Source organism: Poromitra crassiceps, assembly GCF_964638095.1.
Source record: "Poromitra crassiceps genome assembly, contig: HAP1_SCAFFOLD_918, whole genome shotgun sequence".
NCBI lineage: Eukaryota > Metazoa > Chordata > Actinopteri > Beryciformes > Melamphaidae > Poromitra > Poromitra crassiceps.
In genome coordinates this window covers 22,501-47,088 of record NW_028151491.1, presented here as the reverse complement: position 1 = coordinate 47,088, position 24,588 = coordinate 22,501, and the positions used below count along the sequence as shown (strand labels likewise).

The following is a 24,588-nucleotide window of genomic DNA, read 5'->3' as shown; positions in this document are numbered from 1 at the left end:
TACGCGGTCTTCTAAATGATATCAGAGGAAGGTTGGAGGTGATTTCTTTAAGTGATGGCTCACTTTTTAGAACATGCCAGTGTTTTAACATGATGTTCTTTACCTGGCCAGCAGAGGGATTGTATTCTGTTGAGAAGCAGATACGGGGAGGGGTCTTCTCTCGGCTGTTTTTAGACAGGAGAGAGACACGGTCCATCTGTTTGGATCGGTTGAGTGCCCGTTCAATCACAGCTGTCCTGTACCCTCTTTCTAGGAAGCGTGTTTTCATCTCCTCAGATTTTGAGATGAAGTCCTCAGGGCGGCTGCAATTGCGCCTTAGTCTGAGGAATTGACCCACTGGGATATTCTGTTTTAATTGTTCTGGATGATTGCTGCTGGAATGTAATAGTGTGTTGCGGCTTAAAGGCTTGCGGTAGATGGTGGTCTCTAGACTGTTGTCACTGTTTTTGGATATGGATAAATCCAAGAAATTTATATTTGTGAGGCTATGTTCCTCTGTGAAAGTGAGACTGCTGTCTGTACCGTTCACGTACTGCATGAAATCACCAAATTCATTTTCAGAGCCATCCCAGATTAATATAATGTCGTCTATATACCTACGGTAAAGGTGGATTTTGGAAAAGAATGGATTAGTAGGGTTGTTGATAAATCTTTCTTCCCAGTGGCCCATAAACAGGTTAGCATAATTCGGTGCAAAGGCTGCACCCATAGCTGTGCCCTGAGATTGAATATAATAAGCACCTGTATACTGAAAATAGTTCTTTTTTAGGGCCATTTCTGTAAGAGACAGTAAAAATTCATTTGGTGGAAGAATACCTACTTGACGCTTCTCAAGGTAGTGGGCTAGAGCCTCTGAACCCCTTGTATGTGGTATGTTCGTATAGAGGCTCTGAACATCTAGAGTAGCTAAAATGCTGTCTGGACTCACTTTAAGATGGTTGACAGCATTTAAAATGTCCCCTGTGTCTCCTAAATAGGATGGCAGGTCTGGTACCAATTTCTTGATAAAAAAGTCTATGTATTGGGATAGGGGCTCAATGAGACTCCCATTGCCAGACACAATAGGCCTAAGGGGAGGATCCATCACTGATTTGTGGATTTTAGGTAGGCCATAGAACACTGGGCAAATGGGATGTTTAGTGGTCAAAAACTCTTTTTCTTGCTCAGTGATCCAGCCTTTCTGTACAGAAGAGTCAATAAATGCATCGATCTCGGATTTAATATCAGCAGTGGGGTCACAACGTAGGGGTGAGTAGAAAACATTATTATCAAGTTGGCTCTTAATGCCTCTGTCATATTGTTGAGCATTCATAACAACAATAGATCCCCCTTTATCTGCAGACTTAATCACAATATCAGGATTAGATTGTAACAATTTCAGAGCTGATCCTTCTTCTTTTGTTAGATTGCTTTTGTAGCTTCTAGATTTCCGAACTAATTTAGACAGATCTTGCTCAACCAATTTAGTATACGTAATGACAGATGGACTGAGATTGGAATAGGGTATAAACACAGATTTTTTCTTGAAAGGTGTTTCTTCTCTCGGGCTGTCAGCTATTGTAGCATCAGCATTTCTTAAGACAGTATTACTGTTCATCAAAACATTAGAGGCAAAAAAGTGTTTAAGGTGTAACTGACGAAAGAATCTGAAAGTGTCCACTTTTAATTTGAATGGATCAATAGAGTTAGTGGGGGCAAAGGAGAGTCCTTTACGTAGAACAGATGTTTCAGACTCACTTAGTGGCTGGCCAGAGATATTAATCACTACTTCTTCCTTTGGGAGCGGCGCCTAAAAAGCTGTCCAGTATAACCAGTCTGTTACTGTGACACACAGAGAGCTGTCACACTGTCACATACTGCCTGCCTGCCTGCATGTCTGTCTGTCTAACCTTGTTCCTACATCAGCTCTGCTTTGTCCATCCTGTGTTTCTATCAGGATCCAGCAGGACAGAGCAGACTCCTCTGTCCAAAGCTGTGTGTCCATGGGGAGTGACCGGTCTATGGATCATCCTTATGTCTTCAAACATGGACACCACTCTACTGATAAAAGGTACAAACTTAAAACTGGTGAAAACAGATGTGTTTGTTGTCATCTGACTCAAAGTATCTTTGTACCACATGGTTTCTTCAGAGTCATTTTGTTATGTACAGTATGTCTAAAAAGTATTTGAATGCATGACGTCCTTACCTGTCAAACGATGGGAGGAGCACCTGAAGGCAGCAGGAATCTCTGTAAAGTGACCACAGCTTCATGAGTTGATAAATCTAGGAGATAATGAGGTGAATATTGGACTTTTAGACCCACTAGGCATCTTGCGCGCTACGCATGCTTGATTCCTAGGCTCGCCTGCTGCACGGCCTCGCCTGTCCTGCAGCTCACCGAGCTGGGCCTGCAGCTCATGTACCGGCCCGCTTGGCTGCTGCATCGCCTTGCCTGCCCTATTGGCGTGCGTGCAATGTCTCCCTCGCTCTCTCCCTCAGCCTCCCTCTCCTCTCTCCCTCTCCCTCAGTCTCTCCTCTCTCCCTCTCCTCTCTCCCTCATCTCTCTCCCTCTCCCTCAGTCTCTGTCCCTCTCCTCTCTCCCTCAGTCTCTCTCCCTCAGCCTCTCTCCCCTCTCTCCCTCTCCCTCAGTCTCTCTCCCTCAGTCTCTCCTCTCTCCCTCTCCTCTCTCCCTCATCTCTCTCCCTCAGTCTCTGTCCCTCTCCTCCTCTCCCTAAGTCTCTGTCCCTCTCCTCCTCTCCCTCAGTCTCTGTCCCTCTCCTCTCTCCTTCAGCCTCTCTCCCTCTCCTCTCTCCCCCTCTCCCTCCCCTCTCTCCCTCTCCCTCAGTCTCTCTCGTGAGCCTCAGACTGATGACATCACTGATGTCAGTGACATCATCACTGAACTATAGCCTCAGCCTTAACACTAGAAGGGCCTGTGAGTTAAAATAAAATATATCTTTGCACTCGATCGAGTTCCAAATCCCTACTTTCTTGACTTTTCCTAAATATGTCTGTTGTACGACCCTGTGTTCATACATTTTCAAAATCAGACCGATATCATGCGCTATCTACGCTTTGATGACAAGAGCACAAGGGCTGCCGGCCTTGTGGAGGACAAATTTGCCATGATAGCAGAGACACCTCCCCTCTCCCCGGCCAGTACATTTAGCATTCGAATAGAATTCATTTCGCATTTGAATAGAATTGACAGGGAGACTCCACACAAGAGGTGCAAATGCACAGCCTCTCATTCAAATGACTAGGGGTCAGTCGACCCCTCTTCTGGCCCTTGTGGTAGGTAAAAATGTCCCGGCTTTGCTAGTGTTAAAGCAAATTTATACTGAGTGCGGAGTGTCCGGTGTCCGCGGTGTTCACGGCAAGACCGTTCTCTCCGCAGAGGCACATCCCTTTATGGTAAATCCGGTAGCAGTGCAGTTTAACCTACATGTAGAGTATGTCCTGTCAGTTATCAGAGGCACATCCCTTTATGGTAAATCCGGTAGCAGTGCAGTTTAACCTACATGTAGCGTATGTCCTGTCAGTTATTGTAGCCTATAGCAAACCCTGCAACAGGAAGTAAGCATGGCAGCAATTTAGAATGTTTATGTTGTCTGTCTTGTTGAAACCATCCTATACAAGTATCAACGCTATGTGATAAACTTACCTCATCGAAGTTAGTATCTGTCTCCCTGTGCTTTACAAAAACACTGAGCTAAGGCAGCTTGTTTAAGATGGGAGGAATTATTTTCCCACCGCCATCCCCACTCTTTCCTTTCACTTTTTTTTTGGCTTTCACAAATTTGTCCCGAAGGTTCTTCCACTTTTGTTTACAGATGTCAGGATCTGTTGACAAAACTCTACCAATTTCCCTCCACGAATTATTAGTAATCTGTAGGTCTTTGTAGTCTCGGGTGGATGAATCATACAAATTTCTGTATTCTGGACTTCTTCTGCCAGGCGATGCTCAAACCCGTTCATTTTGCACTGATTTCGCCGGTCACTTGGTCAGTTTGTGGAGGCTTCTTCCCTATACAAACCATAGCAAACATTAGCCAATCATAGCCTCGGAATTGACTGAACGAGCTCGCGGCGGGCTCCGCGGAGTTACATTTATTGAGAGGAGCGCGGAGCTCCGTGCAGTCCCTCCGCAGAGCCTGTGGGGAGCGCCGCATCGCCGCACAGAGCCTCCGCTCCGCGAACACCAGACACTCCGCAGTTAGTATAAATCAGCCTTAGGGCAATCAGCCTTAGGGCAATTAGGGCAATTAATCTGCCCTAATTAAAAAATCTAGCTCCATTACACCCCCTGAAAGTTCACTTCAGAGTTTCTACTTCTATAATAAGAAGGAGAAGCCTATAGAATAAGAATGAGAAGTGTCCGTGTGTGTGTGTGTGTGTGTGTGTGTGTGTGTGTGTGTGTGTGTGTGTGTGTGTGCGTGTGCATGTGTGTGTGCGTGTGTGTGTGTGTGTGTGTGTTAGAGAGAGATATGATATGATGGTATAACCTACTATATGATGTTTTGTCCGCCCAGAGTTTACCAGCAGAGGTCAGAGGTTCCCAGTGGTCAGTCTGCCCAGGAGCCTCAACCAGACCTGGACTCCATCTTTATGGTGTGGAAATGAACAAAAACACGTTTGACTTCACCAACGAGTCTTTCAGTCTATGATGGATCTGATGTTGTGTTCCATGATTTTAGTAAGAACGTTTAATTCATTATGATTCTGTTCCAGCTGCTTGAGGAGAACATCATCACCTTTGTGAAGAAGGAGCTGAGATGGTTCCAGAGGGTTCTGAGTCCAGATGAGCCAGAATGCTCAGAGAGTCAGAGGGAGGATGAGGAGGAGGTGGATGGTGAGGAGGAAGGGCAGAGGAGGAGCAGCAGAGAGGATTTTCTAAACATCACACTGCTCTTCCTGAGGAGCATGAAGCAGGAGGAGCTGGCTGACTCTCTGAACAGCAGTAAGAGGCTTTCAACAGCTTTAACATGATGGAGATGGGACAGGATAGAAAATGAGAGATGGATTTAAATCAACAGGTTCTCATTACCAGTGCGTCAAAATACGTTGATTTGTCACACGCGCCCTTCGATGTCATTATTGTCATATTTGGGTGTGTACGTTCCTCCAGCACAGATACCAGCTCTCCTTGTTTCTTTATCGCCCTCCTCAGCAAAATAACCAGGAAGAGAGCCAAGCCCTGACTCTCTTCCTGGTTATTTGGTCGGGGAGGTCGGCCGCGACCAGCTGCCACTGGACACAGCTACCGGCTACTGTGGCTACCGGCTACTGTGGCTACCAGCGGCCCGGCAACATTTCACGGGAGCCACGGCTCGAATCCAGGGTAAATTTAGGCAAGCACAACAACTTGGTTGGGTTTAGGGAAGTAAAACAACCTTAAGTTTACAACTTGGTTGGAGTTATGGTTCAGCTCAGGATTTGAAACAGGTCTCTCATGATGAGAAAGTTACAAGTTGGGAACACTACAGGTCTGCCTCTCCAAGCACTTCTCCCTATAGCGTGACTTTGACCTACTTAACACCTTAACTGCCAGCGACGAGTGTACTCGTCAAACACAATCCAGCTGTTAACTGCCAGCGACGAGTGTACTCGTCAAAAAAAATCGATTTTTTTTTTTTGACGGTAGGTTGTGCATCTAAGCCTTTTACATCTCTTATATAGGTATTGGACGTGTACAACGTGTACAACCCATTCCACCGACCCACTAAGTGGCGACAAGGAAGGAGGAAGGCAAGCAAAAAGCAGTGTGACTGAAGCCATTCTCATGAAGGTGGATTGGCGAAGGCGCTTTCATTTTCGCGCTGATTGCTGGCGGTGCGGGATTGCAGATTTGCATAGTGGATTGCGGGTGGGACACACTTTGAAACACGCAGTATAATATGACCAGAATCGCAAAAGCTTCATCAAAGCCCTCAACCAAAACTCCAAGACGCGAGCGAGTCCAACCAGACTTCCTCAAAGAGCGGCCGCACAGACAGGCACACACCCGCACAGCAGCAGCAAAGCAATGGTGACAAGCGGGGACTGCCCCCTAGTCCGACACCAAATTGGAAACAAATCCCATTCTAAAAGGCTTTTAGAATGGGATTTTCAACCCATTCTTTTTTGTTTCTTTTTCGCTATAATTTAGAGTAATTTAATTTCTATTCAGAAATTTATTTGAGAGGTCGAGAGTATGAGAAAGTGCATTTGCAAAGGTAGGAAAGTGCTTGTGACAGGGCGCTGCACCCAAAAAGAACGCCCACAGGAGGGAGGAGTTGAGCAGAGGGAAGTTTACTGCTGTTATGGAGGAAATTACTGTTCAAAACTATTGTGTAGGTCTTACTGATGCCAAAAATGAATGGTTAAAGTGACTGTGCTATCGAATTTCACAAAAAGCCGTTTATCTCTAAATATTTTTTCTGATGCTGAAACCATGCTGTATTCAACTGCTAATGCTTACATAACTACTAACTCTACAAACTAACTCTTTTAGACACAGAAAGCACACATTCTATTAGTTCTTTTTAGATGATTGGTGTTCACGAAGTCGTAACAGAAGAGAAACCTCGGCTCTTGTAATATGAGCCTAGAATCCTCAAAAACCCCCCTGGCAGAAGCTATCTACAGCAAGAAAAAAACGACTGGTAGTCAATGTGTTAAGCCTCAGACTGTTATTACATTCAAGACCACTGGGGGTGGTCACGAGGTGACCTCCAGACGGTCCGGTGGTTCTTCTTCTGCATATTACAATGTGAAGGTACTCTTTCTCGTTCACAATAACGACGCCAAGGGGCCGTGACAAATCAGCACATTTTGATGTACTGAGAGTGAGAGCAGGTTGATTTAAATATATACATCTAAATATTTGTCAAACGAGACCAAATCAGTTCAAGATTAACTAATTCTCTGCCATAGACGCAAGCTCTTCATCAAGCTCTTCATCAGTCTGATGAAGAGCTTGATGCTCGAAATGTCACTTTAATCTTTTGCTGCTAATAAATCAGTGTAAACGGAGCCCTGCAGTGTGCCAGCTGTTTTTATTAATTTTTTGAAGATATACATTTACCAGGAAATGTTCACTCTTTGATGTTATTTGTCATTTGTTCTTTCAGAAACTCTTTCTCCTATCTGCCAACTCAAATGTAATCTGAAGGAGAGGTTTCAGCGTGTGTTTGAAGGGATTGCTAAAGCAGGAAACCCAACTCCTCTGAATCAGATGTACACAGAGCATTACCTCACAGAGGGAGGGAGTGGAGAGGTCAATGATGAACATGAGGTCAGACAGATTGAAGCAGCATCCAGGAAACCAGCGAGACCAGAAACACCAATCAAATGTGAAGACATCTTTAAACCCTTACCTGGAAGAGACAAACCAACCAGAACATTGATGACAAAGGGAGTGGCTGGCATTGGGAAAACAGTCTTAACACAAAAGTTCACTCTGGACTGGGCTGAAGACAAAGCCAACCAGGATATACAGTTCACATTTCCATTCACTTTCCGAGAGCTGAATCTGCTGAAAGGGAAAAAGTACAGCTTGGTGGAACTTCTTCATCGCTTCTTCCCTGAGACCAAAAAAGCAAGAATTTGCAGGTTTGACAAGTACCAGGTTGTGTTCATCTTTGACGGCCTGGATGAGTGTCGACTTCGTCTATACTTCAAGAACTACGAGATCCTGACTGATGTTACAGAGTCAGCCTCAGTGGACGTGCTGCTGACAAACCTCATCAGGGGGAAACTGCTCCCCAAAGCTTGCCTATGGATGACGACACGACCTGCAGCAGCCAATCAGATCCCTGCTGAGTGCGTTGACATGGTGACAGAGGTGAGAGGGTTCACTGACCCACAGAAGGAAGAGTACTTCAACAAAAGATTCAGGGATGAGAAGCAAGCCAGCAGAATCATCTCCCACATCAAGACTTCACGAAGCCTCCACATCATGTGCCACATCCCAGTCTTCTGCTGGATCTCTGCTAATGTTCTGGAGTCTTTGTTGGAAACCAGTAAGAGAGAAGACCTGCCCAAGACCCTGACTGAGATGTACATCCACTTCCTGGTTGTTCAGTCCAAACTACAGAACGTCAAGTATCATGGGGGAACTGAGGCAGCTCCACACTGGACGACAGAGAGCAGGGAGATGATTCTCTCTCTGGGAAAACTGGCTTTTGAGCAGCTGGAGAAAGGCAACCTGATCTTCTATGAAGCCGACCTGACAGAGTGTGGCATTGATATCACAGCAGCTTCAGTGTACTCCGGAGTGTTCACACAGATCTTTAAAGAGGAGTGTGGGTTGTACCAGGACCAGGTCTTCTGCTTTGTCCATCTGAGCATTCAGGAGTTTCTGGCTGCGCTTTATGTCATGGTCTCATTCATCGACTCTGGCGTCAATCTGCTGTCAGAACCACAATCAACCTCCAGAGACAAATCTCAGGTAATTAACCTCTGCCAGAGTGCTGTGGACAAGGCCTTACAGAGCCCAAATGGACACCTGGACTTGTTCCTCCGCTTCCTCCTGGGTCTTTCACTGCAGACGAATCAGAGACTCCTGCAAGGCCTGCTGACACAGACAGCACGTAGCTCACAGACCAATCAGTACATCAAGGAGAAGATCAGGGACATTCCTTCTGCAGAGAGAAGCATCAATCTGTTCCACTGCCTGAATGAGCTGAATGACCATTCTCTAGTGGAGGAGATCCAACAGTACCTGAGATCAGGAAGTCTCTCCAGAAAGAAACTTTCCCCTGCTCAGTGGTCGGCTCTGGTCTTCATCTTACTGTCATCAGAAAAAGACCTGGAGGTGTTTGACCTGAAGAAATACTCTGCTTCAGAGGAGGCTCTTCTGAGGCTGCTGCCAGTTGTCAAAGCCGCAAATAAATCTGTGTAAGTGCATAGCAAACTGATAGATTCACTATATGATGTGATCTTTAAAACAGGATAGAAAAATAAATATTTTAATGTTATTTTGTGTCTTCATCACTAATTCCTCTTCAGGCTGAGTGGCTGTCAGCTGTCAGAGAGAAGCTGTGAAGCTCTGGCCTCAGTTCTCAGCTCCCAGTCCTCTAGTCTGAAAGAGCTGGACTTGAGTAACAACGACTTGCATGATCCAGGTGTGAAGCTTCTCTCTGCTGGACTGAAGAGTCCACACTGCAGACTGGAAACTCTCAGGTCAGGATAACTGTTCAACAGACACATTAAATTCTGCATTAGGCTATATGCACATTAATGTCAGTGAAAATACGTGAGTGAATGTTATTGACTTTAAAAATCCATACAGTAAGCCTCCAGCTGTTTCAAGTGGTTTCACATAGACAGACAGACAGACAGACAGACAGGCAGGCAGGCAGGCAGACAGGCAGGCAGGCAGGCAGACAGACAGACAGACAGACAGACAGACAGACAGACAGACAGACAGACAGACAAACACTGCAATCTCTCCATATACAGACATATATATGCACCAGGTATGACTGCTGTAAGTTGTTGGCTCATTTTTGGCAGTTTGTAAGCAAAAAAATAAAATTACCTTAGTTTTAAACTTTTTCCCCATTGTTCTCAGGTGTGACAAGGCCCAAAATGATCACTTTATTATGTAGATACTTAGGCCTCCAGCTCTTTCAAGCGGTTTCACATAGACAGACAGACTGACAAACAGACAGACACACACCACAATCTCTCCATATACAGACAGACATGCTGTTGACGCCATTTTGCATATTTCTCTTATTGATTCATAATTCATGTTGTGTTGAGACATCATGCATTTTCTGTTTATTATGCCAATCATGTTTGCACTGTCTCGTGCTGAGGTTTTGTTGTTTGGTTGATTGTTGCTAGTATTGTGATGAGTATGATGATTTGATGCTGAATAGGAGCGTCACCTATTAGGGGGTGGATGCAACCTGTGCACACTGATTAGAGCAAGCGGACAGGTGCTGCTCACTAGAGTGGAAGGGCAAACAATTTTCAACCGCATTTGTTTATAGCCTACGAGATCCTTATGTTCTAAGTTGGATAACTGTGATGTTTTGCTGTCCAAATAAAAGGACGTATTGTGACATTGAGAACAAGTGAATGCGCGTTGATTTTACGGACCGCTCTAACACATGCACCATATTGCTGCTATTTCTGGCAGTTTGTAAGCAAAAAATAAAATTACTGTTTTAAATTTTTTTTTCCATTGTTCTCGGTTGTGACAAGGCGCAAAATGATCACTGTAAGCAGAGTATTGATCACTATAAGTAAACCATTTAAACAGCATGTGTATAGGAATGATTCAGGACCAAGCTTTATGATCAATATAATCAGTTGATCACTATAACCGTGATCACTATAAGTGGATTCCACTGTAGTGAGTTTTCATTGAGAGTTGGGATCTCTCTTTCACAAAACCTGTGCAAAAGCTCACAACACTCAATAATAAACAATCAATAAATGATTATTGCTGGGTGATGTTGCTGAAAATGTTATGGGCAACATACGGCCTGCGGGCCGTATGCGGCCCGCGGGCGCCCCCTGTGTGGCCCGCGATGGAATTGCAAAAAAAAAAAAAAAAAAAAAAAAAAAAATTTTACACTGCACTTGAACGCAACATGCAATATACCCGCTGAATAAGTGTCCAAATGTTCATGTCATTCTGGGCAATACTCAGACTGAAATACTTATAGCATTTCAGTCTGGAATATGGAATATCTTTCAATAATATTTATGACTAAAAGGCTAAAAGTAATCTCATGTGTAAGAAATGACTGTTCTACATTGAAGTAGAAATTTAAATAATTAACTTGTTGGTTTTGGATTTATTTAGCTTCAAGAGTGCATTTTTGTTCTTGTGTGACCCTCAACACAGGCTTTGAGAATCCCGGGCCACTTACTGATACTCATGCTTAAATTAACCCACTCATATTCTGGTTTATTTCAAGAAAAACATTTCGGCTAGTGGAAATTCTAATTGGCTGGTAACTTTAAAATCTAGCAGCCATATTGGCAGGTGGTGAAAAAAGTTAATTTCAAGCCCTGAATGGAGAGCAGGTGATGACATAGGAGTGAGTGAGGAAAAGGATCAAATATTGGTGGTTAAGACTGAATAATGACGTCACAATTGTTAATTTAAAATTAGTTATTCCTCTAAACCTGGCTTCAAATGCCCCAAATTTTTCACGCTGGCGCCGTTCAGCCCTCAGCAAAATCTGGTAGCGAGGAAATCTTTTTGTGGCCCTCTCTATCATCAAAGTTGCCCATCCATTACGGCATGACAATATTTGTTCGGCCCCCGGCAACAATCTGGGTTTCTCATGTGGCCCCCCATGAAAAATAGTTGCCCACCCCCTTTTACATACACTTATACTATAAGTGTATGTAAAATCACCATTCTGTCAAATGTTTTAAAGGGTTAATGTTTATCCTGAATATAAGTTTAAATATATCAGTAAACTTTTATTTAAAACACGTCTTTATTGCTAGAATAAAAGTAAAAACACTAGATGTTCCTCAGTAGAGCTCAGAATTCCACCAACTCTCTGAATTTGGAGGTTGTACTGGTCAGCTTCCAGGTGTGAGTGTGTGTGTGTGTGTGTGTGTGTGTGTGTGTGTGTGTGTGTGTGTGTGTGTGTGTGTGTGTGTGTGTGTGTGTGTGTGTGTGAATGTGAACAGGGCGCACCTTTTGGAGTTCACGAGATTCAAAGTGGTCAAAGTGGTCTTCTATGATTGTAGCGAACCTGAATACAACAAGACCAAATAGTTCTAGCGGGAGTGGGTGTGTGGTGCCTCGGGCCAAAAAGGAGTTAGGTCAATCAGCGCTCGATTGCTCTTCCTCCTTCCTCCTCTTCCTCCTTGAGGACCCGGATGGCGCACACTGTTGAAATTTTTGAACACAAGATTCTGAAAATTTTGAATTGAATTTTGAAATAGGAATGTGGAAACTGAATAATTTCAAAGCAAATACATTCAGTTTAAAATTATGCTATTCAGATTCAGTTTTTCAACTCACATAAAAAAATAAAAAATTCAAAATAAAATACAGCAATTCAATTTCAAAATGAAAAAATTCGAATTCAAATAGAGCAATTCAAATTCAAATAGAGCAATTAAATTTCAAAATGAAAAAATTCGAATTCAAATAGAGCAATTCAATTTCAAAATGAAAAATTTCTAATTCAAAAAGAGCAATTCAAATTCAAAATTCAAAATTTCGAATTCAAGTTGAGCAATTCGAATTCAATTTGAGGTGGCACATAAATCAGCCCATACTCCTCCTTCTAAATATGACCTTAATGCACAAACGCAGCAGAAACCAGCAGCACAGCAATGAGTGGACTGAAGTGCAGAGACAGAAACTCAGCAAGAGGTCCGGGTCATGAACAGTACAGTAGAGCCATCTAGTGGTGAACCGGGGCTATAGCAAGTAAACAGGGGAGAGCGAGCAACGTTCAAAAAGCATCAAATAACGGAAATGTCAAGATGAAAATTGTTCAGTCACAAGTCACAACTATCTGTTGGAGTGTGTGTGTGTGTGTGTGTGTGTGTGTGTGTGTGTGTGTCACAACTATCTGTTGGAGTGTGTGTGTGTGTGTGTGTGTCACCACTATTTGTTGGCGTATTGCGTGTGTGCGTGTGTGTCTCACAACTATCTGTTGGAGTGTGTGTGTGTGTGTGTGTGTGTGTGTCTCACAACTATTTGTTGGAGTGAGTGTGTGTGTGTGTGTGTGTGTGTGTGCGTGTGTGTGTGTGTGTGTGTGTGTGTGTGCGTGCGTGTGTGTGTGTGTGTGTGTGTGTATTGGAAAGCAACGCCCCTGTTTTCAGTAACTGAATCAAAGTAAAACTACAGTGGAGGAAGTGATGAAATGTTGACGTCAATCGTCATGACAGCAAAGACGAGGAAAACAATATAAACTATAAATGCAACTGTGTGTGTGTGTGTGTGTGTGTGTGTGTGTGTGTGTGTGTGTGTGTGTGTGTGTGTGTGTGTGTGTGTGTGTGTGCGTGCGTGCAGGCTGTCAGGCTGTCTGCTCACAGAGGAAGGCTGTGCTTCTCTGGCCTCAGCTCTGAGCTCCAACCCCTCCCATCTGAGAGAGCTGGACCTGAGCTACAATCATCCAGGAGCCTCAGGAGAGAATCTGCTTTCTGCTGGACAGTGGAGACTCAGGTATGGAGAGGCAACGTCTGCTAGAAGGCTGAGAGTCACACACATTTTCTCTGTCACACTGCGAAGCTCATGCAGGAATACAGTTCAATGGAGGATATGAGAGGAAATCCTTCATAATGAAGGTTATTAATAAATGTCCATGTTGTTTCCATCATCAAAGAGAATCAGCTGATCTGACTTTGTTTATTCCTCCAGTGTGGACCATGGTGGAGTGCAGTGGCTGAAACCAGGAGGTCTGAGGAAATGTAAGTGTGTATTTAGTTTGATTCATGAAAACAAAGCAACACATTCAACTACTGAGATAGAAAGTCCATCTATGGCACAGTCTGTGACGTCCATTCATTCTGATCCTACTGTGAATCAGGGTGATGATGGCTGACATCATGCCTTTAATCAACATATTTGAAAAGGAGGTGAAATGAGTGAGGCAAAGTGTGCTGTGGTCTGACCAGTCCATCTCAGATGAGCTCGTGCACGTTTCTGGATGTGGTTGATATATGGCTTCACTTTGCATGGTAGAGTCTTAACTTACATTAAGATGCAGCGAGGAACTGTGTTAACTGACTGCTTTTCCCAAGTGTTCCAGAGACCATGTGGGAATATCCATGACAGAATGATGTTGGTTTTTAATGCAGTGTCGCCTGAGGGATCAAAGGCCACGGGCATTCAATGTTGGTTTCAGCCTTGCCCCTTACGTGCAGAGATTTCTCCAGATTCTGACCTGACCTCCTACTTCCTGCTTCAGAACTGTACCAGAGATTTTCATCTGCCATTTATTTTCCCATAGACATTTCGTAAAATGCTTATAAAAATAGTTTGACTTTGTCAAACCAAACGGTTCAGATATATTTACAAACAGGAGAGACCACATAACATTTCACTTGGACCAAAACGTAAAAATAAAATGCGGATTTAAAGAAAATATTTTTTCTGTGTAGTTTTTTAAAGTTCTGGTCAGAGTTAAATGTTCTATGGTCTCTCCCGATTCTAAATATAGCTGAACCGTTTGGTTTGATGAAGTTAAACTATTTTTAAAAGCATTTTACGAAATGTCTATGGGAAAATAAATGGTGGATAAAAATCTCTGGTACAGCGCTGAAGCAGGAAGTAGGCTGTCACTTTGCCTCTCTAGTAACCTGTTTACCTGTGGAATGTTCCAAACAGGTGTTTTTGAGCATTCCTCGACTTTCCCAGTCTTTTGTTGCCTCTGTTCCAACTTTTGTGAAAGGTGTTGCTGGCATCAAATTCAGAATATGAACATTGTATGATGTGAAACACAATATTGAGCCAGGCTGGACTGGAAGTTGATCAGGTAAAACATTCAATATATTTCTACTGTATTCAATTGAATATAGGTGGAAAATGATTTGCAAATTATCACATTCTGTTTTTATTTAAGTTCTACACAGCGTCCCAACTTTTTCTGAATTGAGGTTGTAATTTCAAATACATTTGTCATTCTGAAATGTCCCATTGTTTGTGTTCAAGGATTTTTTTTGTCTAAATGTGAACACAAATAAAGGTAATTAAAATGTGTCTCAAGGGTGTGGAGTGTGACTTTAAGAATAAAATACACTAGTTTTCTACAGGGGAGTGGTGCTGGCCCAAACAACAGTACAACTTAAAAAACAAAGGGATTTATTACTAATTATTAGGGGTGTCACAATATATCGTCCCACGAAATTTCGCGATAGTAAAACGTCACGATATGTATCGTTGAGATGAAATCTCATATCGTGAATTTTTTTTTTTTTTTTTTTTTTTTCAAAAATAGACAAAGAAACGTCTTTGTTTGTTGAAGTTCAATGTGTGGAAAGTAGTTCAGTTGAACAAGTCTCTGAAAAGACACATGAGAAGTTATACAGGAGAGAAACCATTCAATTGAGTTTCTGGCAAAACTGTTTACTTGACAGGAAAAACTGAAGATGCATAAAAAATAGACTAAGAAAAGTCTTGTTGTTTGAGTTTGAAGAAAAACTGAAGACGCATAATGAGAATTTATACTGCTGAGAAACCTTTTAGTTCAAAGTAAATCTAAGTGACGGTGTAACTCATTCTATTTCAAGATAAGCCTTATCTCCAATCTCATGTTTTTTCTAGTTGTTATTGTAATAACAATTTCCCACAACAGCATGTTTTGTATTTGTGCATTTCAAATAAAATACTACTTTTCCAGTCATATATTGTCATTATTCAAGTTTAAAAAAATATTGTTAAAATCGTATCGTATCGTATCGTTATCGTGAACCCAGTATCGTGATACGTATCGTATCGTGAACTGAGTGTATCGTGACACCCCTACTAATTATTAATTAATACACAGGACAAGATGTTACTATCCCTTGTGCCAAAATCCGAGGAAAAACACATTTAGAAGCCCAATCCAGAATAAAACAAGCTAACAGGCTAACAAACTAATAAACAAGACACAAATCACCAGTTACCTACCCTAGCCAACAGCAGTATGAAGCATGTCATTGGGGTTTTCAAGTGGGCACCTTCCTTCACCGACGTTTCGTTAAGTTAGGCCCACGACACCTCAAGAAGGCTTAACGGTGTAATCCAGCGTCCTGGAAACACCCCCCTCCATGCTACCACCGCACAACTGCATATTACCTCACTATCTAAGCCTAGCTTTCCAGGTCGGTTCGGTATGACATTCCTGACTACACCACCACTGTCAATGATTCAGCCCTGTTGATGCGGACCGTCAATCATGACCAACAACAAACAATCCCTAACTACACCACCACTGTCAATGATTCAGCCCTGTTGATGCGGACCGTTAATCATGACCAACAACAAACAATCAATCTGACCTTAGCGAGCTCCCCAGCTAGCATGTTTCCTCCTTATCCACAGCCATTCACTTGCTCGTTCTGCTGCCCGAGACATGTTGCTAACCGCAAGTTTCAGGCTCCGTCCCCGAATGCCCAACTCAGTTAGTAAGGCAATAACGGACTTTGCCACAAAACCACGGCAGCCCACCTCTACAGGCCGCACTCGAGCCCTCCAACCTCGTTGCTCTGCCTCTGCTGCCATTTCAGCATACCTAGCTTTCTTGCGCTCATAAGCCTCCTCAACTCGATCTTCCCACGGGACTGTGAGTTCGATAAAATAAACTCTCTTCTCTACCTCAGACCACAGTAACAAGTCCGGACGTAGCCGGGTGCTAACTATATATGCTGGGATGACTAGCTGTTCATTCAAGTCAACCCTCATTTCCCAGGCTCCACCTACACTTAGCTGCCCTAACTTGTGCCTGACCTTAATTGGTCTAATCTTTTCTCCCTCACGTACAAATTTGATCTGTCTAGTCTCTTTGCTAGCAACTAGAGAATTTACTTCTAGCCGCTTTTCCTCAACTGCAGCTGCCAAACATTTCAACACCTGGTTGTGACGCCAGGTGTATCGCCCCTGGGAGAGACTGACCTTACACCCTGACAGTATATGCCTCAGTGTACATACACTAGAACACAACGGGCAGGCACCATCCTCGCCCAACCACTGATTTAAGTTCTGGGGAGATGGCAGCACATCATAAGTAGCCCCTAGAATAAATCTAATTCTGCTGGCCTCCATGCTCCACAACTACTAAAATACAAGTTAAAAACGTGCCTAATTAAAAGAGTCCACCGTCCATAAGAGTTTAATGTCCAGTGTCCACTGCAGCCAAGAGTAGTGACTGTTTTGTCTCCAACAGCAGGCTGTCTTGCTGCCTCCTGGCGCCTCCAAGTGGCAAAGAAGTGCATTACAGAACAGACTTTAATGTCTTGCTTTCTCAGTGTATGGAGTTCATATGGAGTAGGGTAGAATAACCAGCTAAATGTAACACTGATTAATGCCAGGATCAGACTACACAATATTTTTTGTCGTTCACGATGTCACCATGTCAGACGAGGCCATCATACTGCCATAAATTCGTGACATGTCTTGGTCGGGAGACTGGCCACACTACAAGTGTATTCTCGCTTGACACCGACAGAGCGTCGTATGCCACCGTCATCACGTCGTCTGCTGTCGTCAGCGAGTTCACAGGTCGTCGGGGAGGCGGGTCAAATCTGTCAATCATGGCGGATACGGAAGCGGTATGTGTGCTGCTAGCTGTCTTGTGTTGCGAAAAGAAAAAGAAAAGAAAGAGAAAACGGCTGTGGGTCCGTTCTTGGGTGTCAGGAAGAGGACAGTACGGGCTGTCTATCCTTCAAAGAGAACTTGAGGTACGTACTGTAACGTTACGAATGTTGTGTCAAGAACAAACGTGCGTAGCGTTAAATTTAGCTGTAGCTAGTTAGCCAATGCTCATGTTAGCCGAGAGGTTCTCTACGCTATTCAATGCTTTGTGGAGGAAAACATTGGTTTGGTTTGGGTTTATGCGTTGTGTTTACATACAAACGTCATATAGCCTATAGGCCTAGGCCCAGGGCAATACCACAAATGCACACACAGCGTTAAGCATGGCAATTGTAAGGTCCTAGTATGCAACTTATAACATGTTTACCCACCACACCTGCATATTTTAGGTTACCAAGGCTCAGGGCCGCTGGAAGTCATTTTAAGCAGGGGGTGCTGGGAGGGAGGGACTCTCGGTGGGCCCGCACTGTTGTGATGTAATTATTCAGTATTTTCTCCTTTTCTCACTCATTCAGAGCAAAGAGGGAGATATAGAGCATGATGATAATGCTCTATATCTCCCCATTTGCTCTGAATACACCAGTTAACATGACACAGACTTAACATGATAGAAATATTATCAGCAAACTTAATGACTAGACTAATTATTCTGATCTGAATGGCATATATCAAGAAACATTGACTCCTCTCTTTGCTGTATAGTGGGAGGTGCATTTTTGAGTAGGCTATTAAAATAGCATGTCAAGTTCACATTTCTTTATTGCCAGATTAAACAATTCGTATTGGTTGTTGGTTGGTTCAACACAACATGTGCGTGCATGCGCGCTTCTTCTTCTTCTCTAGCCTACAAGCATGTAACTTCCTTGATTGTTATTGTTGATAATTCTATTTAAATAGGCTACATTTTCATTTCCCGAAACATTCTTAAACAAGAAAGGAACATAGTGCACTGCAAAATATTTTTAATTACATTTGTAAAAAAAAAAAAAAAAAAAAAAAAAAAAATTGGGGAAAAATCTAGGGGGTGCTGCAGCACCTGCAGCACCCCTACTTCCCGCGGCGCTGCCAAGGCTTTGTATGACTGTCATATAGCTCATCATTGTTTTTACCAAAAGTCACTGAATCACATAGAGGTATGTTTGATTTTATTATTCTATAGGTTACTGACAGGAGGGGTTTCCGCGAGCTTCTCAGGATGGATGTGGAAGATTTCAATTACCTACTAGGAAAGGTGGAGCCAATCATCCGCAAGAGGGACACAGAAATGAGGATGGCCATCACTGCAAGACAGCGGTTGTCAGTCACACTACGATTCCTTGCTACCGGTAAAATAATCAATTTTAAAACATTGTGATTGTTTCAAATGAAATGTTGTATTTCATACACATACTAACTGTTTCTTCTCTGTAGGAGAGTCATTCAGGTCTCTGAGCTTCCAGTATCGGATCGGCCGAACTACTATCAGTGAGATCGTACTGGAGACCTGTGAAGCCCTGTATGGTGTGTTGAAGGAACACCATTTGAAGGTATGACATTTGAAGGTGTGAAGGTTGCTATATCATTTTACTCCATTGTATTCGGAGTATTGTATTTGTGCTTGACATGAATTGTGTTGCCTAAAAAGAAAAAAGGTGAAATAACATTAAAATACTATAATGTGTTGATCATTATTGATGTTTATTTTCCAGACACCTACAACAGAGGCAGAGTGGCGAGAGGTGGCAAGGGCGTTCGAAGAGAAGTGGCAATTTCCTAATTGCCTAGGCGCCATAGACGGCAAGCACATATACATCCAGCCCCCTGATAACTCTGGAAGTACCTATCACAATTACAAATCCAGATTCTCAGTGGTTCTCATGGCAGTAGTCGACGCAAACTATAAGTTTCTCTATGCTAATGTTGGTACACAGGGAAGAGTGTCAGACGCAGGGCTGTTTGCCCATTCAGACCTCCGTACTGCTATGGACAGAGATCTATTGAATATTCCCCGCCCAGACCCACTGCCAGATACCAACATAACCATGCCATATGCGTTTATCGGCGACGAAGCATTTCCTCTCCGGACCGACTTGCTCAAACCATACCCCTTCCGGAACCTGGACCATGGACAGCGAATTTTTAATTATCGCCTGTCGAGGGCAAGGCGCACAGTTGAAAACACGTTTGGAATTTTGGCCAACAGACTACGTGTTTTCCTGACAACTATCGCACTTGAGCCTGAAAAAGTGACAACGGTCACACTTGCCGCTCTCGCTCTTCACAACTTTCTCAGGGAGAAGGCATCAGAGGCCTACCTGCCCCCTGCCTTTGTGGATATGGAGGATGAGAACCACAGTCTCATTCAGGGAGCATGGCGAAGGGGTGGAGAACTCTCCTCTGTGGCAGCGAGCAGGGTACGGAATGCCACAACAACGGCAAAAGAACAGCGAGACCAGTTGAAGGCATACTTTCGGTCACCTGCTGGATCTGTTCCCTGGCAGGAACATATGGTTTAGTTGTGAAACCATATAGTTGTTCAAACGGACCACGCACAAAGGCGACAACACAACTGACAAGATGTAGAGGGGGGGGGGGGGGGGGTTGAGAGGGGGCGAGTTACTGGGTAGAAACCACTCAACTCTCATGCATGAGTGCCTGATGTACTGTAGTAGCAGCTCCACATGTTGTGTCAGGGCACACACCCCGCACCCAAGGACCCTAGAAAGGAAGGATCAGACATCCCTCAAGTCACAGCGTGCATCTTTGTTTTCATTATTATTGGTCTCCAAATAGATCATGACTGTCCAGCAGCTGCATTTGCTCAACTCAAGTACCTGTTTGGTCCAAAATAGATGCAACATGTTAAAATGGGACTGTGGCCTATCTGAACTGACAACTGTTCAGGATGTTATTAAACGTTTGTCATTTGGAAATGTGCATGTTTTTGTTTCATTCACAGTTGATCGTGTGACTAGTTCATTTGCAATTCACCTAAAAAAAGACAGGACACTGCTTTCAAGTCAGAAATGTACCTAGCTTTGCGAGAAAGATGTTCACCTTTTAGCCAACTGGAGCACTGCTTGATGACATCACTACAGTAGGTTGACTTACAATACATTGGAGTATGGGCTAGTTAAGTGTTGGTAAGTATTTTGAATTCTAACAGGCTCACAGCATATGTTACGGATTGTGATTGTTTTGATTCATCAAACCATTCAAAATCCTTACTACTGTACTGCCACCCTAGTGATGTCATCAAGCAGCACACTAGTTGGCAAAAAGCCAAGCAAAATGTCAGACTTGAAAGCAGTTCCCTGTCTTGAGGTGAAATGCAAATGAAATAGTCATATGATCAAATGTTTCATGCCCTCAAAGGTTGTATGGGTCAGAATGTTTTCTGTACTACAGTACCGCATTTTACTTTTTATTTTGTATCTCTCCCTTGTATGGTGTTTACTCCACATTCTAACTGTGGTGCATGCTAATGCTAAATAGTTAAAATGAATACATTTCTGGTGTGTTAAATGCAAAGAAAGGACCAGAAGCATTTCTGGAATGTAAATGTAAACTTTTATTGACATTAAATGTCAGCAGACATCCCAAGTCTTGCTTCCCTTGAGTCATTGATACTGTGACAATGGTTTTCCTCCACCTAAAAAATCTAAAACAAAGTTGTGGCTCATAAAAACCTGAGCATAAGACAAAGTAAATAAAAACTTCAAAAGTTCACATAAAGTTAGTCATATAAACATGGCCACTACTGTGCAAACTTGCAAATATGGCATGGCAGCTTTCTCACAACAGTTTGTAAACAAATCTTTAAACAAAACAAAAAAAAATGGCTTTCAAGGCCTATGGCTGCTACCTGATTTGAACAACACTAACAATTCACAGTGTACAGTCAAGACTTTCTAGCAAGACGGCTCAAGTTCAGAACACTTATGATCACTACCTGTATTTGTGTCAGTTTTCACAGAGATTGTAGGTTGTGGGTGTCACTCTCTAAGGCCCCGAGGTAGCTTGTTGAAGCAGGTGTGGGCATGGGGTTGGTTGGATTCTGATAGTAAGGTGGTTGTGTGCTTGTGTGCCCCTGACAAGGTGTTTGGTAATTGTACATCGACTGTGGCGGGCCTAGGGGGACTGGATGTGATGAGGCGCTCTGCTCAGCTTCGTATGCATCATATATCATAACAAGGATGTTTCGACGGAGTCGCATCTTGGTTGCTGGATCCTTGATTTGCTTGATTTCACTTACTACCTGTTTGCCAAATGTGTGATCTGCATCCTGACTCGCACCTAGCAGGGTTTCAGAGACACTTTTTAAAATGGCAACCTTCTCAATTTCAAGATCATCAGCTCCCCTGTCCTTTGACTTTTGTTTGGCCTTCTGTGCCCTATCATTCACCACTGGGCTAGGAGTTGATGGTCTAGACGTACTGCACTCCTGGGCCACCACTGGACTAGGAGTTGATGGTCTAGACGACGTACTGCACTCCTGGGCCACCATTGTAAGTGGCAAGGTAGAGCTGTTGGAACACTCAAACATATCCCCATCTGTCTCCTGGTCATCGGTCCACTCCTCTGCGGTGTCAGGCTGCATATCATCTACCTACAATAAAGAATACCATTCAAAATATAAGACAGGGAAGGGAATAATACCCCTTGCAGAAAGAAAACATGTGGTTGGCCAGTTTTAGGTACTAATAATTTAAAAATCAGTTTTACATGAAGCATGCCAAAACCCTTTATTATTTAAGTAAGTAAGTTATCCTTTATTTATCCCCATGGGGAAATTCATCCTCTACTAGGAACCTTCCTAGAACTGGGAGCAGTGGGCAGCCGCAGTGCAGCGCCCGGGGACCAACTCCAGTTATTTTACCAGTGCTTTGGTCAGGGGCACTAACAGGAGTATAGTTAACCCTAACATACATGTATTATGGTGGTGGGAGGAAACCGGAGCACCCAGAGAAAACTCACACAAACACAGGGTGGGGAGAACATGCAAACTCCACACAGAAAGAACCTGGGACCTTCTTGCTGTGAGGCAACAGTGCTAACAATCGAGCCACTTTGCCACCAAAAGTTACCTTATTACCTGATTTGTGACTCTTTGGACATACTGAATTTTCTGCAGTTATTTGCAAATAATATGACTAGCTAATGACTAGTCAATTATGAATAGCAGTCATGCTCATCAAACCACTTCCATGTTACACGACCAAAACAGCATCAATCATTTTTTAGATTAAAAAGCACAGTTGTATCTTGTTTTATTTAGACAAGTTGAACCACATGGGGCAAGCTGTTGTAACAAACCTACATTCAGTGTGGTCTGAGAAGGTCTGTGGGACACAAACGGTCGCAGGAACTCCAAGTACTTCAGTATCCATTTCTGCCTGGGGGTAGGGTCCTTGTCGCCACTTCCACTTGGTTTGGGATGAAGGAGCTTTCCATATTGGGTCCTCAGTGAGGAAGCTTTGGTTGTGATCTCTCCAACTATATATAGACATAAAAAATGTATACATCATTCCAGCAGCACATAAAAACGTATTTATCTATATACATTTTCCCATCTTAAATGGAAATTTTAGGGCTATCCAAAAGCAATGCAATAGGGCTGTATTTCTAAAACGTATGCCAAATGATTCAGAAATCCCCCCCAAACAAAATTGGGTAATAGCCTACGCTACCATGCAGACAGAACGTCGACGTTATAAAAACAATTGCGGGTTTCACCTCCAATCATTACATTTGGCCTTTTCTCGTGTTTTTCTCGGCACAGTTTGGCTGTGCTGATCATATAAAATGCTAAATTGTATATGGAAATTAAACACGTTACGTTGCTATTGGAGAATGTTGAACAAGCTAGCTGGCATAACGTTAGCTTCCATCTCGTTTTACTCACCGGGTTGCTGAAGTGCGTCCGCTATTTCTTGCCAACTTTTTCCTTTTTTGAATTTGTCATGGTAGTCCCTCGACGAAACGTCAAAAAGGCATGGGTACTGTTGCCACAACTCAATGAACTTATCTTCGTTTTCGTTGTCCCACCTGGCACTGGCAGCAACAACAGCCCTCTTCCTCTTCGCCCCCGCCATCTTTAGTGACGCGTTCTGTACCCATGTGCCCCAGAGCACTCGTCATCCTATTGGTCAGCGTCGAGGAACACGTCGTTGACCGTCTTCCGGGGTGTCAAACTAGGCGAAACCCATGTCAAAAGACTGACATGCCAGTCTTTTCGTCGGGGCGTCGTGAGGGGTCCTAGACGTCCCGACTGGTCCCGACGCTGGTCTTTGATTATGTCACACTACAAGAGGTGAAGACGGCCGATCGTCGTCCCCGACGGTCATATTCGGGCCCGACGCTGAAAATCTGTCGCGCACGACCAAATCGGTCTAAAATCGGGCTGAATTCGTGTAGTCTGCACCAGGCATTAGGGAGGAGCCAAATTAAATTCATTATATAAATGCATTGCAACCTAAATCAAACCAACAGGATGCAAATAAAGCAAAAGGCCAAATGAAAGAATCAACAGTCATTAAGGGCTCTTCCCTTCAGCTCCAGTCTGTTGTCCTGATGCCAGGTTTTGGAGTTAGCCTCTTCCCTTCAGCTCCAGTCTGTTGTCCTGATGCCAGGTTTTGGAGTTAGCCTCTTCCCTTCAGCTCCAGTCTGTTGTCCTGATGCCAGGTTTTAGAGTTAGCCTCTTCTCTTCAGCTCCAGTCTGTTGTCCTGATGCCAGGTTTTGGAGTTAGCCTCTTCCCTTCAGCTCCAGTCTGTTGTCCTGATGCCAGGTTTTAGAGTTAGCCTCTTCCCTTCAGCTCCAGTCTGTTGTCCTGATGCCAGGTTTTAGAGTTAGCCTCTTCTCTTCAGCTCCAGTCTGTTGTCCTGATGCCAGGTTTTAGAGTTAGCCTCTTCCCTTCAGCTCCAGTCTGTTGTCCTGATGCCAGGTTTTGGAGTTAGCCTCTTCCCTTCATCTCCAGTCTGTTGTCCTGATGCCAGGTTTTAGAGTTAGCCTCTTCCCTTCAGCTCCAGTCTGTTGTCCTGATGCCAGGTTTTGGAGTTAGCCTCTTCCCTTCAGCTCCAGTCTGTTGTCCTGATGCCAGGTTTTGGAGTTAGCCTCTTCCCTTCAGCTCCAGTCTGTTGTCCTGATGCCAGGTTTTGGAGTTAGCCTCTTCCCTTCTGCTCCAGTCTGTTGTCCTGATGCCAGGTTTTGGAGTTAGCCTCTTCCCTTCAGCTCCAGTCTGTTGTCCTGATGCCAGGTTTTAGAGTTAGCCTCTTCCCTTCAGCTCCAGTCTGTTGTCCTGATGCCAGGTTTTAGAGTTAGCCTCTTCCCTTCAGCTCCAGTCTGTTGTCCTGAT

At 43.6% G+C, this 24,588-nt stretch overlaps 1 protein-coding gene across 2 annotated transcripts in view; it reads left to right on the top strand.

Moving 5' to 3' along the window:
- Positions 1-4,520: 4,520 nt before the first annotated feature.
- The window catches only part of LOC310771632 (NLR family CARD domain-containing protein 3-like), a gene marked incomplete at its 3' end in the record, with an annotated part of 39,379 nt that continues 19,311 nt past the window's right edge, over positions 4,521-24,588 (top strand). For both annotated transcript variants that reach the window (XM_083664202.1, XM_083664201.1), the window contains exons 1-6: positions 4,521-4,593; positions 4,714-4,942; positions 7,095-8,862; positions 8,974-9,147; positions 12,971-13,123; positions 13,319-13,368. In XM_083664202.1, coding sequence (XP_083520328.1) covers positions 4,591-4,593; positions 4,714-4,942; positions 7,095-8,862; positions 8,974-9,147; positions 12,971-13,123; positions 13,319-13,368 — 2,377 coding nt within the window. In that variant the 5' untranslated portion in view covers positions 4,521-4,590. The remainder of the gene's footprint in view (positions 4,594-4,713; positions 4,943-7,094; positions 8,863-8,973; positions 9,148-12,970; positions 13,124-13,318; positions 13,369-24,588) is intronic.